The 14,892-nt window shown below is 40.1% G+C and overlaps 1 protein-coding gene across 1 annotated transcript in view; it reads right to left on the reverse strand.

Moving 5' to 3' along the window:
• Positions 1 to 14,892, reverse strand: part of slc18a1 (solute carrier family 18 member A1) — a 51,645-nt gene that overhangs the window by 29,225 nt on the left and 7,528 nt on the right. Inside the window, exons 2-4 of the mRNA XM_077223247.1 lie at positions 12,189 to 12,318; positions 11,457 to 11,796; positions 11,276 to 11,334 (exon numbers count right to left, since the gene is read on the reverse strand). Coding sequence (XP_077079362.1) covers positions 11,276 to 11,334; positions 11,457 to 11,796; positions 12,189 to 12,303 — 514 coding nt within the window. The 5' untranslated portion in view covers positions 12,304 to 12,318. The remainder of the gene's footprint in view (positions 1 to 11,275; positions 11,335 to 11,456; positions 11,797 to 12,188; positions 12,319 to 14,892) is intronic.

Consider the following 14,892-nt stretch of genomic DNA (forward strand, 5'->3'; position numbering starts at 1 on the left):
GGTGGAGTCCATGCAAGAAGAGCAGCGTTTGGCAGCGCGAGCCATTGCGTTGGAGAAGCAACCCCACGTAAAATGCAGGTTGCACACTGGAGCGATAGGCGAGATTAACTACCTAGGCTACACGAAATAATATAAATAACTATATAAATGCTATGCTAACTAGATGCTAATATATACAGTATCTATCCTGATCGTTTTCAATACTTGTAATTCCAACTCCTGACTCGCTACAGTAGTTTTGACGGAACCAGATGATTTTATACCAGGGCGTGGTGAGCTCGCACCAAGGGCGTGACCGAGTGACGTCAGAGAGTATTCTACGTCAGAGAGTACCCCTACTGCAGGAGCTTTCCGTTTAACCTGAAGAGGGCAGCACTCAGACGTTTTTACACCATATATTTGAAAATTAAAACACTTTATACCCAAATGTCAAAAAATGTACTCGAATCAATGAACAGCATTTATGAAGCTCCATTCTTACAGATAATTAACTAAAAAAAGTTGTTTTAGTGTTTAGTTACCCTTTAAGGGCTGTTTTTTTTTTTACTGGAGGAGTTTTGAGATCTATAGTCAAAATAGACTTAGATAGATGTATTTAATTGCATACTTATATTTTTCACAGTCATCTTTTTACTTTAAGACCGGGGTAAAGCAAGGAAGACTACAATTTACCTCAACAAGGCGACATAATGAACGATACTAGTCTCATTCGTGGAGGTGGAAAAACAAGTTCTTTGTGAAATGCAGGATTTATTGTATTAAAATTTAAATGCAAAAGAAAAGGTATGAGTCTGCTGTTTTTGTCAATTTTAAGTTTTAATCTAAAATGTTTGCGAATCAGATTTAAATATAAATACATGGTTAAATATTTTACCACTTGCTTGAGCAACTAAATATATTCTACATATCAGGGACGTGCACAGGAATTATGAGGGGCAGTTGCTCTGACCTGAAAAAAGGGCTTCCCCTACATTCAGTTGTGCTTCTTGCTCGTATTCAGTTCTGATGGTAGGCTACGGGCAACTACGCATGATTTGAGGTATGATTGCGTAAAGGGAACAGGAATTCCGGTAGGCAACAGAATCGACTGCTAAACCCAGGGCCGATCCTGAACTCCCCCTGGGGCCCTAAGCAAAAGGGGCCCTCTACCTGACCTGTGACGCCGTGAGCTATGTAAACCATTTGCCATTGCCACACAATCACACCTGACACTTCAGTGCTCCCAATACAATCCTCCCTCCTTTAAACAAAACAGTCAAAGAATAAGTACAACAATATAGAACAGAATGAGGTTCAAACAAACAATATTTATTGAATAGAGTATTTTCGAATGTTAAAGGGGCCATATCATGCTTTTAAATCGTTCCTTTTTACATATAAATCATACATTTGTGGTCTATATAAAGCAGAAATGCAATGCTTGGGTCTGAATTCCTCATTATTATAGCTCCACAGGCCCCTTTTCTACCCCTTTTCTTATGTGCGTCTGAGAGCAACTCGTTTTGGTGCGGTCTCTTTAAATGCAAATGAGACACTTCATACCCCGCCCCCTCTCCAGGCTGCAGAGGTGACACTCGGTTCAACTCCACCCTGTTCGGCCATTTTTGTAGTTTGATAGCAGAGATATGATTATCTAGCGGCACAGAAACTTTTTATTCACATGTTATTAACAAAATGTCAACAACGGAAGACTTGTCCATCAAGCCTTACATGTTCGAGCCAGAGTCGGACCCGGAGCGAAATGGAAATGAAGACGACGAATCTGCACTTTTGACATGAGGTAACATAGAGTTTTCAAAGAAAGCAAATGAGCACATCTGGGGTTTTGTTTAACAGCCTTTGTCAGCAAATGTTGGTCTGTGCCTTGTTGGTTTAGCCCTCTAAATAAAGTCAAAGTCGATTATTTCTCTTGTTAAAACAAGCACACTAACAAGACAAATGACTACGGCCTAATTTTACCACTAAAAATCTGTATTGATAATATGCTACGTTTAGAAAAGCATCAGAAAACACAGCAGCTAAATGACCATATAATTATACTCAACAACAGTAATACTGCTACAGACGTGTACTTAAAAAAAAGAAAAGACAAAGGTACAGCTATTATGGTGTAATGAAGCGTGTGGGTTACTAACTTACATCCAACAACCTAACATTTTGAATTACTCTCTCGTAACTTCTGCATCCTTGAGCTTGGACTACAAAATCGCAGCGAGAAATACAAATGGCGGATTGCTCGAAGTGTTTGACCGGAAGTCGATGTCCTTATTTGGCAGTTCCGCTGCAAATACTGTGACGTAATAGTTCAAAAAACGTCATAGATAATAGAAAAATCGGAACAGGTTGAAAAATATGACCAAAACTGAATATAAAGATATCAATGAAGCACCTGAAGAGACTAATTTCACATTATCTGTACTTATAAACACTCCAAATATACAAAAAACTGCATTTACAGGCTAAAAAAGTGGATTTAGCATGATATGTCCCCTTAAACATAACAAGTGAATATTAACGTAAACATAAATAAGAAGAAAATAATAAATTATAACCCTGAGCTTTGGCTTTTGGGATTAACTTTGGTTCTCTCTACAGCCTGGGTATTTTCGGCATCAGTATGATTTTTTTTATTTATTATTATGCATGTTGAAGCAATTCTTGATTTATGGTTATTATTTACCGAGGGATGTGCATCCATATTGACCAGTATGTCCAGCTAATCAACATTTTAAATTCAATATAGCCTATAAATCAATAGTCAATCAATGTCAAATTGTCAATACATTGCTTTCTATCTTGCATAATTATTGCAGTTGTTTAGAGTTTTTAACTACACTGAGACTAGATAATCAGTTTCTTGTTTTATAAATGTGTCTTTGATTGGGAGTGCCATCATTCACGTGCATGTATTGTACAGTATGTCTGGTCTCCACATATTTCTGCTTGAAAAATGCGAGTTTCATTTCGTGCACGCGCATATGAACGCACGATAACACACGCGACGCGGTTATGTTTTCCGAGCTGCAGTAAACAAACACCGTTGCACTTTGTCGTTTATCAAAAACAAACGTAATAATTTTTTTTATTTTACTCTCACTTTTGTCAGGCACAAAGTGATGCTAGAGATGCACTGCCTGCCCAGCTAGGTTAGCAAGACCGAAAAACATCAAACTTTGCTGACATCAAACTTAGAGAGGAGAGAACACAAGTTTACCTGATTGTTGTTCCCGCAATTCACTCTCATGGGTTTTTTCTTCTTCCTCTTTTCGTGACCAGAAGGATAGTTTCGCTTCATTTTGTCATGGATGTTGTACACATTACTGACACGCTATGACACGAGATGGAGGCGGGGCCTTAAGTAATTTGTGGGGTCTTACGCACCGGTCGCGTGCAGCGCTGCAGCCACGTAAACAGTTTGCCCTTTCCTTATTGACTTTCACGTTCGGTGCACGAATGGAAGTGAATGAGGCTTTGCGAATTTAAAAAATAAATAAATAAAAAATGTATCTAGGCCTATGTGAAATTCTGCAGCCATTGTACGTTTTTTTTTTTTGCTAAAATGCTAATCGTAAATTCTCTAAGATTATTATTCACGTCGGCACTAATGATGTTCAACTTCGCCAGTCGGCGATCACCAAAATTAACATTAAAGAGGTGTTTGAACTCGCAAGTACGATGTCAGGCACTGTAATTTGCTCTGTCCCCCTTCCTGTTCAAAGGAGTGATGAGATAGTTAGTAGATTGTGTTCACTCAATGGCTGGCTGTCTAAGTGGTGTCTGCAAAATAATATAGAATTCGTAGACAATTGGAAAAGTTTTTGGGGCAAACCTGGCCTGTTGAAAAGAGATGGTACTCATCCCTCCTGGGATGGTGCTGCTCTTCTCTCTAGTAATTTGGCTCATAGTCTTAGAAATAAAAAATGACAATCTCGGGCTCAGGTCAGGAAGCAGACAGACTGGCTAAACCGACCGTCTGCTAGCGGCCTCGCGTCACCAAGGTCAGATAAATCCCATCACATAGAGGCTCTTTCACCTAGATATCATCATATAGAGACTATCCTGTGTCTGTTCCCCGAATTTGGAAATACAAAAAACTTCCAAACCGATCTAAGGTTAAAAATTTAATTGATGTTCAACAAATAAAAAACAGATATAATACAGATGAGCAAAAGATAAAGCTTGGGTTGCTGAATATTCGATCCCTTACTTCAAAAGCACTTATTGTTAATGATATGATTTCAGATTATAACCTAGATGTGATGTGTTTGACAGAAACCTGGCTAAAACCAAACGATTTCATTACTTTAAATGAGTCCACCCCGCAAGATTACTGTTATAAACATGAACCTCGTCCGAAAGGCAAAGGGGGAGGTGTTGCTGTAGTTTATAGTAATATTTTCAAAACCACTAAAAAAATCTAGTTTTAAATATACTTCTTTTGAAGTGTTGGTGCTTAATGTAAAAATATATAGTGTAAACGATAAATCACGTTTCAGATGTCTGCTGGCTACTGTATACAGGCCACCAGGGCACCATAAAGACTTTATCAAAGAATTTGCTGACTTTCTATCAGAATTAGTATTGGCTGCAGATAAAGTACTAATTGTTGGTGATTTTAATATACATGTAGATAATGAAAAAGATGCATTGGGATTGACATTTAAAGACATTGTAAACTGAATTGGAGTTAGACAACACGTGTCAAGACCTACTCATTGTCGTAATCATACTCTAGATCTAATATTATCACATGGAATAGATGTTGATGCCGTTGAAATACTGCAGCGGAGCGACGACATCTCAGATCATTATCCAGTCTCATGTAAATTACATTTAGCCAAGGCTGCAAAGCTGATTCCGTGTTATAAATATGTTAGACCTATCACTTCTGCCACAAAAGATTGCTTTATCAATAATCTTCCTGATCAGTTTCATCATCTCAGCATCCCAGATAGCTTAGAAGAACTCGATATTGCAACAGAAACTTTTAACTCTCTCTTTTCCAGCACTTTAGACACAGTTTCTCCGCTCCGCTTAAAGAAGATTAAAGAAAATAGTCCAACGCCGTGTTACAACGAGCACACTCAGGCCCTTAAGAGAGCAGCCAGAAAAATAGACGCAACTGGAAGACAACAAAACTAGAGGTATTTCGGATTTCGTGGAAGGAGAGCTCGATTGCTTACAGAGAGGCTTTAAAAGCTGCTAGATCTGCTTATTTTTCAACCCTATTAGAAGAAAATAAACATAATCCTAGGTATTTATTTGAAAAAGTGGCTAAACTAACGAAAAAGAAAGCTTAAAGCTTAGAAGTTTCCAAGAAACACAGCAGTAATGACTTTATGAACTTCTTCACTTATAAGATCGATAATATCAGGGACAAAATTATAAATATGCAACCGTCTACTACAGTATCGCATCAGGGAGTGCTTTGTTGTCTCCCTGAGGAAAAATTTGATTCATTTGTTGTTATAGGAGAAGTAGAATCTAGCAAAATCGTTAACTCATCTAAATCGACAACTTGTATGATAGACCCTATACCGACTAAACTATTGAAAGAGATGCTTCCAAGAGGTCATAGATCCTCTTCTCAATACCATTAATTCGTCTTTGGATACGTACCAAAACCCTTTAAGCTGGCTATGATTAAGGGTGGGAGACATGACATGCAATTCTACCCGTCCATGATGTCATAGCCTGATAAAAATGGGTATTTGTTAAAAATATATATCTTCATGTTGTTCCTCTGACAAGACATTATTACAGCATACCACAGCTGTAGTTGGTGTATAAAGACCTCTACATCAAATTTTTATCTAAACATCAAAATTGTCATGTGGTGTGATTGTCCGGGATATGTGTGACCTTACTAATATGACAATATATATCAGCAAAGTATAAATAATTGATAGATTTACAGTTTAAGTAACAGAATTAGGCTATTTCAACAGACACAGAAAGTGTTGATGTCTGTGTATGATTTTAAAGCAAGTTCTGGCCAAATGCATTTTGTCCGTAAAATGGGCATCATATGGTGTGACACTGCAATTTATATTTTGAACGAGCAATAATTTGGACATCATTATGATGAAGAGGTCCACACTCAACCAGGAAGTTGCAGTGTCATCTCTGGAGTGGTTTGCAAGGTCAAGATGTGAGTTCTGGCTTTTTAATTTTTAATTAAAAAGCTCTGTATCTGATATGCTCCCTGGTGGTCAATGTTTTGTGTCTTATGGTGTGACATTATTTACATACAAATTAAACACTTTTTTTTACGAATTGTACTTATTAATTCTTAAAAATCATTCCTGCCATGTGGCAATTTACATGCTAAGTATAAGCTAGCTGTTTTTAGTTAACCAAGAGATTAGCTTAACTGAACAAAACGTCATATGGTGTGACACACTGTATCATATGGTGTGACTGTTTTTCTAAGTCACACCATATGATATATTTGTCACACAATATTACATACACCTTTTTAATGATAAATAAATAACTATTCAAAACATATTCAATGAATTTAATAGTGAACATTAAATTACCTATACAATTAATGTACTTCTTTTCAAATTTATACTTAATTTAACCATGTTTCACCATATTTGCAATGCTTTACCTATTAAAAGATGCAATGTTTTGTCTGTCAGGCAGAAATTTTAAGTAAAGAGATGACACAAAAATACAGGGAAAGACTCAATGCTGACCATGCAAGGAGAGAGGAGGTACTGGGGGAAAGGATGAAAAAGTAAAGAGATCATGCCAGTTCACACAGAACAGACACCTACTATAGGGATGAAAGTCTAGGCCACAAGATAGTGTAACTTAAACACATGATACTACAGGTGCTGGTCATATAATTAGAATATCATCAAAAAGTTGATTTATTTCAGTAATTCAAAAAGTGAAATTTGGACATTATATTCATTCATTACACACAGTGATATATTTCAAATGTTTATTTCATTTAATTGTGATGATTAAAACGGACAACTAATGAAAATCCCAAATTAGAATATTAGCCTACTTAAGACCAATACAAAAAAAGGATTTTTTGAAATGTTGGCCAACTGAAAAGTATGAACATGAAAAGTATGAGCATGTACAGCACTCAATACTTAGTTGGGGCTCCTTTTGCCTGAATTACTGCAGCAATGCGGCGTGGCATGCAGTCGATCAGTCTGTGGCACTGACAAAACTGACAAAAGGTCATTGCTAAAGAGGCTGGCTTTTCAGACAGCTTTGTGTCCAAGCACATTAATAGAGAGGCGCAGGGAAGGAAAGGATGTGTAAGAAAAAAGTGTACAAGCAATAGGGATAACCGCACCCTGGAGAGGATTGTGAAACAAAACCCATTCAAAAATGTTGGGGAGATTCACCGAGAGTGGACTGCAGCTGGAGTCAGTGCTTCAAGAACCACCACCCACAGACGTACGCAAGACATGGGTTTCAGCTGTCGCATTCCTTGTGTCAAGCCACTCTTGAACAAGACACAGCGTCAGAAACGTCTAAAGACAAAAAGGACTGGACTGCTGCTGAGTGATCCAAAGTTATGTTCTCTAATGAAAGTAAATTTTGCAATTCCTTTGGAAATCAAGGTCACAGACTCTGGAGGAAGAGAGGAGAGGCACAGAATCCACGTTGCTTGAAGTCCAATGTAAAGTTTCCACAGTCAGTGATGGTTTGGGGTGCCATGTCATCTGCTGGTGTTGGTCCACTGTGTTTTCTGAGGTCTAAGGTCAACACAGCCGTCTACCAGGAAGTTTTAGAGCACTTCATACTTCCTGCTGCTGACCAACTTTATGGAGATGCAGATTTCATTTTCCAACAGCACTTGGCACCTGCACACAGTGCCAAAGCTACAAGTACCTGGTTTAAGGACCATGGTATCCCTGTTCTTAATTGGCCAGCAAACTCGCCTGACCTTAACCCTATAGAAAATCTAGGGGGTATTGTGAAGAGGAAAATGCGATACGCCAGACCCAACAATGTAGAAGAGCTGAAGGCCACTATCAGAGCAACCTGGGCTCTCATTACACCTGAGCAGTGGCACAGACTGACCGACTCCATGCCACGCCGCATTGCTGCAGTAATTCAGGCAAAAGGAGAACCAACTAAGTATTGAGTGCCTTACATGCTCATACTTTTCATGCTCATACTTTTCAGTTGGCCAACATTTCTAAAAATCCTTTTTTTGTATTGGTCTTAAGTAATATTCTAATTTTCGGAGATACTGAATTTGGGATTTTCATTAGTTGTCAATTTTAATCATCACAATTAAATGAAATAAACACTTGAAATATATTAGTCTGTGTGTAATGAATGAATATAATATCCAAATTTCACTTTTTGAATGGATTTGCTGAAATAAATCAACTTTTTGATGATATTCTAATTATATGACCAGCACCTGTATTATCAAGATGGTGAAACTGAAAGGAACGAAAATATTTTAATTACATATTTATCATTACCAGGTGTAAAGAGAAGAAACAAAAGTGAAAACTCAAGGCATTCAGTCTGTTCCTCCTTCAAGACAAGAAAAAAATGAGAGAGATGTGGAGAGATGCACCAAAGAAATACAGAAAAAGGAAAAAAGAAGTGAATGGCATTATGAACCTGACCCCTCCATCTCTTAAAGCATCACTAAATGAAGATAATGCTGATGAATACAGTTTTTTGCATTGACAAATTGTGGAGTGGTGCAGTTCATCATATAGCGTGACACTATATAATTTGGTGTGACACTGAGAATTGTGCCAGTAAAAATACTTTCTTATTTATAAATCATAAAAAAGTCAACGGAACACAAGAGAAATAGTATCAGCAAGAGTCACAAGCATTTTCATAGATTTAAAACCGGGTTTAACATAATTAATCTAAAATATTTGGAAAGGCTGAGGAGAGAGGACTTACTTTGCATGATGATTTAGAAAAACTATACAAAATCTAATGAATCTGCACAAAAGAAACGTTAAATCTTAAAATAGTAATAATAACGATTTATGTTGAAGTTAGTTACTTAGGGAGAGTATATCCAATTTTCATTTTATATAAAATAACTTATGTCACACCATATGACAATTTTAGGCACGAATGTAACAAATTGGTGAATAAATCCAATTTCAAATACAAAATCTATAAGACCACATATATTTTGGGAAATGCAAGAGTCAGTACAACACAACTCAATATTTTTTATGCCTAATATTTGAAGTAAAAAATAAAAACTTTTTTCAGTCTTATATGTCTCCCACCCATAAACCGCTTATTAAAGAAACGCAACTTGATCCTACAGAATTAGTCAATTGCAGGACGATCTCGAATTTACCTTTTTTTTCAAAGATATTAGAAAAGGCAGTATCCTCACAACTGTGTTCCTTTCTTGAAGGAAAGGCTATCTGCGAGGATTTTCAGTCCGGATTTAGACCGTACCATAGTACTGAGACTGCTCTCATTAAAGTCACAAATGATTTGCTCTTATCATCCAATCGTGGTTGTATCTCTCTATTAGTGTTACTTGATCTTAGTGCTGCATTTGACACCATTGACCACAACATTCTATTAAATAGACTAGAAAACTATGTTGGCAGTAGTGGAATTGCACTAGCATGGTTTAAATCATACTTATCTGACCGTTATCAGTTTGTAGCAGTAAATTAAGAGATGTCTTATCGGTCAAAAGTTCAGTATGGCCTACCACAAGGCTCAGTACTAGGACCGCTGCTGTTCACTCTGTACATGCTACCATTAGGAGATATCATTAGGAAACATGGAATTAGTTTTCACTGTTATGCTGATGATACTCAGCCCTATATTTCCTCAAAACCTAACGAAACTTACCAATTCACAAAATTAACGGAATGCATAGCTGATATAAAAAATTGGATGACTAGTAATTTCCTACTACTAAATTCTGAAAAAACAGAGTTTCTAATTATTGGACAAAAAACTTCCACACGCAATAACCTAGAATACTGTTTAACACTTGTTGGCTGCTCTGTCAAGTCTTCGTCGTCAGTTAGGAACCTGGGTGTGCTCTTTGATACCAATCTCTCATTTGAAAGTCACGTGTCTAGTATCTGTAAAAGTGCATTTTTCCATCTTAAAAATATATCTAAATGACGTCATATGCTCTCATTGACAAATGCAGAACAATTAGTTCATGCGTTCATGACCTCAAGGCTAGATTAATGGTCTACTGGGTGGTTGCCCTGCACAATTAATAAACAAACTACAGCTGGTCCAAAACGCAGCTGCTAGAGTTCTTACCAGAACCAGGAAGTATGACCATATTAGCCTGGTTCTGTCAACACTGCATTGGCTCCCTATTAAACATTGTATACATTTTAAAATATTGCTGCTTACAAAGCACTAAATGGTTTAGCTCCGCAGTACTTGAGCGAGCTCTTAACCCATTATAGTCCTTCACGTCTATTGCAAACTCAAAATTCTGGCCAGTTGATAATACCTAGAATATCAAAATCAACTGCTGGCAGTAGATCCTTTTCCTACTTGGCACCAAAACTTTGGAACAATCTTCCTTACATTGTACGGGAAGCAGACACAGTCTGTCAGTTCAAATCTAGACTAAAAACACATCTCTTTGGTTTAGCATACACATAACACATTATAGATTGCTATAATTCAATGTTAGGCTGCATAGTTTAGATCAGCGGAACCAAGAACACTTCCCATAAATCCTGATGTACTTTGTACATCATATGAAGGATGGCGTCTACGCTAATATTAGTCTCTCTGTTTATCCCGTGGTTTACCGCAAACCGCCGGATCCAGGCCATATCCAGATCTGATGAAGGACCATCACATGGACACGACGACAACGGTTAGGTCGGTTGTTCTGTTTTTGATCCTGAGTTCTGTAATTTCACAGGAATTTATGCATTTATATGAAATTTTACGAGCTAAAAAAAAATGCATTGTGAAAATGGATTTTAGATAAATAGATAGAAATAGACAAACTCAAAAAAAATGCATTTTGAAAATGGATTTTAGATAAATAGATAGAAATAGACGAATTTCCATTTCAAGCTGACTTTAACTGTCAAAATAACATAGTTCAGATGATACACATAAGGCAATTTGCAGGACTTAATATAATATAAACAGGCACTGACTAGAGTGCCAATTAAAAGTTTTTTCAGCCAGTGGAATCACTTTGGCTAGGTTCGGCAAGCACACTGAACTGTTCATGATCGTGGCCCTGAGAACCACTGTACCACCTGTCATCATTTATTGCTCACATCATATAACTTACTTATTGTGGAGACAAACACGATGACAAACCCAGCAAACATTGGTATGTGATATCCAATCCTATAAAAAAGGTAAGCGTCAGATGTCAGTTTAATTCATTCAGTCCTCTATTTTCATAATATACTAACTTAAGATAAATAACAGTCATTTTAGATTTTCTGATCTAAGCATGTTGTGTATACCTGTTAGTGAGTGGGCCTACAAACGGGTTGACCATGAGTTGCACCAGGGCTTTGGAAGCAAACAGCAGCCCAACCCTCACATTCTCCTCTTCCAAAAACTCACTGTCCTCTTTACACCCATGTCGGTCAGCAGGACTTCTGTTGACCCCTGAACTTCCATTAGTGCTCAATGCACTGGAGGAGATGGTGAGGTTGGCAGTGGTGACTGTGATGGTGTAGGTGGTGTTGTCGTACAGAGATATGATGGAGGTATAGGTGGGCTGAGCCTCAGACGGGGTGGCAGACGGGCTCTCTTGTGTCTGGTGCTCTGTGGCATACAGGTAGGTTGGGATGATGGGAACTGGGGAGAATGAGAGGTGACATGAGGATGGGAAGAGGAACAGCTGGTATGTGCCCGAGCGTGTGTTTGCGAATAGCCCTTCCCCTCTGCCTGCTGCGGTCTTGTATGCGGCAGAGGTCAAACCGATGCAAGCTGGTAAATGTCATGGGCTTGTTGAGAGCAGAGTCGCTTGTCCAGCATACACTCATCCTGCTTTACATTTCCTCTAATGTTTTGACTTTTTGCAGATACAGATTAGACTCAAAGGGAAACAAATGGTCAAAACTATGGACACCTTCTTGTAATCAGAAAGGTCAGCTACACAAACAGGTACATAAAATATGTAGGCTACATTAAATGGCAGCAAAACCCTTCATCCATCTATCATTTGTTTAACATTGCGGTTTACTTACCAACAACTGTTAGTAGCATGTTATCCAGTAGTAGGGCTACACACACAACTACAAGCACCAGACGAGGAGAGCCCCTGCTCTCACTGATCCAGTCCATAGGGTTCAGCATAGCCATAATTGACCTCTGTCACTGGAAACACAATTATTGGTCGAATTAACAGTGTGTATTTTCACGTTTGTTAATTATCATACTTGCAATAACCTCAAATTAATTTAGAGACAACATGTAATATAAGTATGTTCCCTATCAGTTGCTCACATTCGACATAACGTCGACGTGACAACGTAATTGGGATCACTTCAGGGAGCCCTATCAACTTCGAGTGTCTACAGAACAAGCCAATGAACGTGCATGAATCATGTCACGCGCCCCGCCCCACAGCGAGGGTATAAACAGGAAGCGGACGCACGCGCACATTGTCTTTCACCTCGGAGCCGAGCTTACTGTTTGACTTCAGATCTACAAGACTCTAACAACGTTGAAGACTCTACAGATTCTCTCCCTCAGTGTTGGCATTACAGCTCACAACTGCTGTTTTCACAGCCCTGCATTGTGTGTCTGTGTGTGTGTGTCAGTTTCGGTGGGTGTTCATACTGACTGTGTAAACCTCGTTACACCATGGCTATCCCTGGGTGCCTCAGCACTGAAACAGTTTTTTATTCTGTTTTTTATTTTCTACTAAGAGAGCAACACAGGCGTGACACTGCGTCCTTTGCAGGATGTCATTCCGCTTGTGCGTTTCTGGATGCAGTCATTCCCTGGCGCTAGCAGATGGCCACAATAGTTGCCTCTCAGAGACGGGGCACCCTATGGCACGTGTGTCCATACCTCTGGAAACTCCACGTCTAGTCCCTGGACGGGACGCAGAGGTTCTAGGTGACCCACCCCCAGTGGTAGTTGACACCATCACTTCCGCTAGAGCCCCCTCTACGAGGCGTCTCTATGCGTTTAAGTGGAACCTGTTCGTTGAGTGGCGTTCTTCTCACGAGGAGAACCCCGAATTTGCTCGATCAGAGCTGTGCTTTCCTTCCTGCAAGATGGGTTGGAGTGAAGGCTGTCTCCCTCCACCCTTAAAGTGTATGTTGCCATTATCACTGCACATCACGATGCAGTTGAAGGTAAGTCGCTGGGAAAGCACAACCTGATCGTCAGGCTCCTGAGGGGGGCGAGGAGAATAAATCCGCCTCGCCCTCTCTCAATACCCTCTTTGGATTTGTCTCTGGTCCTTTCGCCACTTAAGAGACCACCCTTTGAGCATTTTCATTCAGCTGAATTAAAAATTCTGTCCTGTAAAACAGTACTCCTGGTTGCATTGGCCTCCATTAAGAGGGCAGGGGACCTGCATGCATTTTTGGTCGACGAATCATGCCTAGAATTCAGCCTGGCTAACTCTCACGTGATCCTGAGACCCTGGCCCGGATACGTGCCCAAGGTTTCCACCACTCCCTTCCGGGACCAAGTGGTGAACCTGCAAGCGCTGCCTTCGGAGGAGGCAGACCCAGCCCTTGCTTTTCTCTGTCCCTTTCGTGCTCTGTGTCTTTATATTTCACGTAAAGACGTGGACAGAACGCAAAGCCTCAGGACCTCAGATCAGCTCTTCGTCTGTAATGGAGGCCAGCAGAAGGGAAAGGCTGTCTCCAAGCAGAGGATGGCCCACTGGATAGTGGATGCCATCGCCTTGGCTTACTAAGCCCAAGGCATGCCTTGCCTGCCCGGGTTCACAGCCCACTCCACTAGGAGTGTCAATTCTTCTTGGGCGCTGGCACACGGCGCCTCGTTGACAGATATCTGTAGAGCTGCGGGCCGGGCGACACCTAACACTTTTGCTAGGTTTTATAGCCTATGTGTTGGGCCAGTTTCTTCCTGTGTGCTCGCTTCAACCAGCCAGTAACCCTGAAGTTCCGCGCTGTAGTGTCGGCTTGCTGCGCCACTCCCCTCCACATGGAGCGGATACGTGTGCGTTTTTTTGCTCCAGTCGAGTTCCCCACTCAGGCGAACCCTAGAGAACGACTCGGTTACTAACGTAACCTCGGTTCCCTGAGAGGAGGGAACGAGTATTGCGTAAGTAGCTTACGCTATGGGAAAACTCCTTTTCTCGAGAATATTGAAGTCTTTATGTAAAACGCATTGCAGCTGCACAGCTGACAGCAATGAACGAAGGCAGCTCGGTCATTGGCTGTGCTGCGGCAACTTGCTCGAACCAATGACGGGGCGACTCTGAATGCGCGACCAATGAGCGCGCTTCGCGCCCGCGCGCGTCAGAGCCCGCCAAGATGGGCGTGGCCAAGAGCTATATATTGGGCGCCCCGTCATGAGAGTTATTTAGGTTAAAACGACTGAAGCGAACTAACCAAGCACAAGCACGGCAGCTTACGCAATACTCGTTCCCTCCTCTCAGGGAACCGAGGTTACGTTAGTAACCGAGTCGTTCCCTTTCGAGAGGTTTCTCCTATTGCGTAAGTAGCTTACGCTATGGGAACACCATGCAAAACGCCGTGCGTGCTGAACTTCGCCTTATGATAGCCAGAGGCAGGTGCCTGAGCTAAAAAAGCAAAGTTATCATCCAACTAGCCGGCAGAGGCGAGCTTTATATGTGGGAAAGAATACAGAGCGGCTAGAAGGCGCTCAGTGTGACACAAGCACATACATAATCTAGATACGAACTCGTAGTTCAACTAGCATCATGCTGATAGTACATTGGAA

The sequence above is a fragment of the Siphateles boraxobius genome, unplaced genomic scaffold (genome assembly GCF_051911475.1).
Source record: "Siphateles boraxobius isolate OS27281-9 unplaced genomic scaffold, OSU_SipBor_1 9, whole genome shotgun sequence".
Classification (NCBI taxonomy): Eukaryota; Metazoa; Chordata; class Actinopteri; order Cypriniformes; family Leuciscidae; genus Siphateles; species Siphateles boraxobius.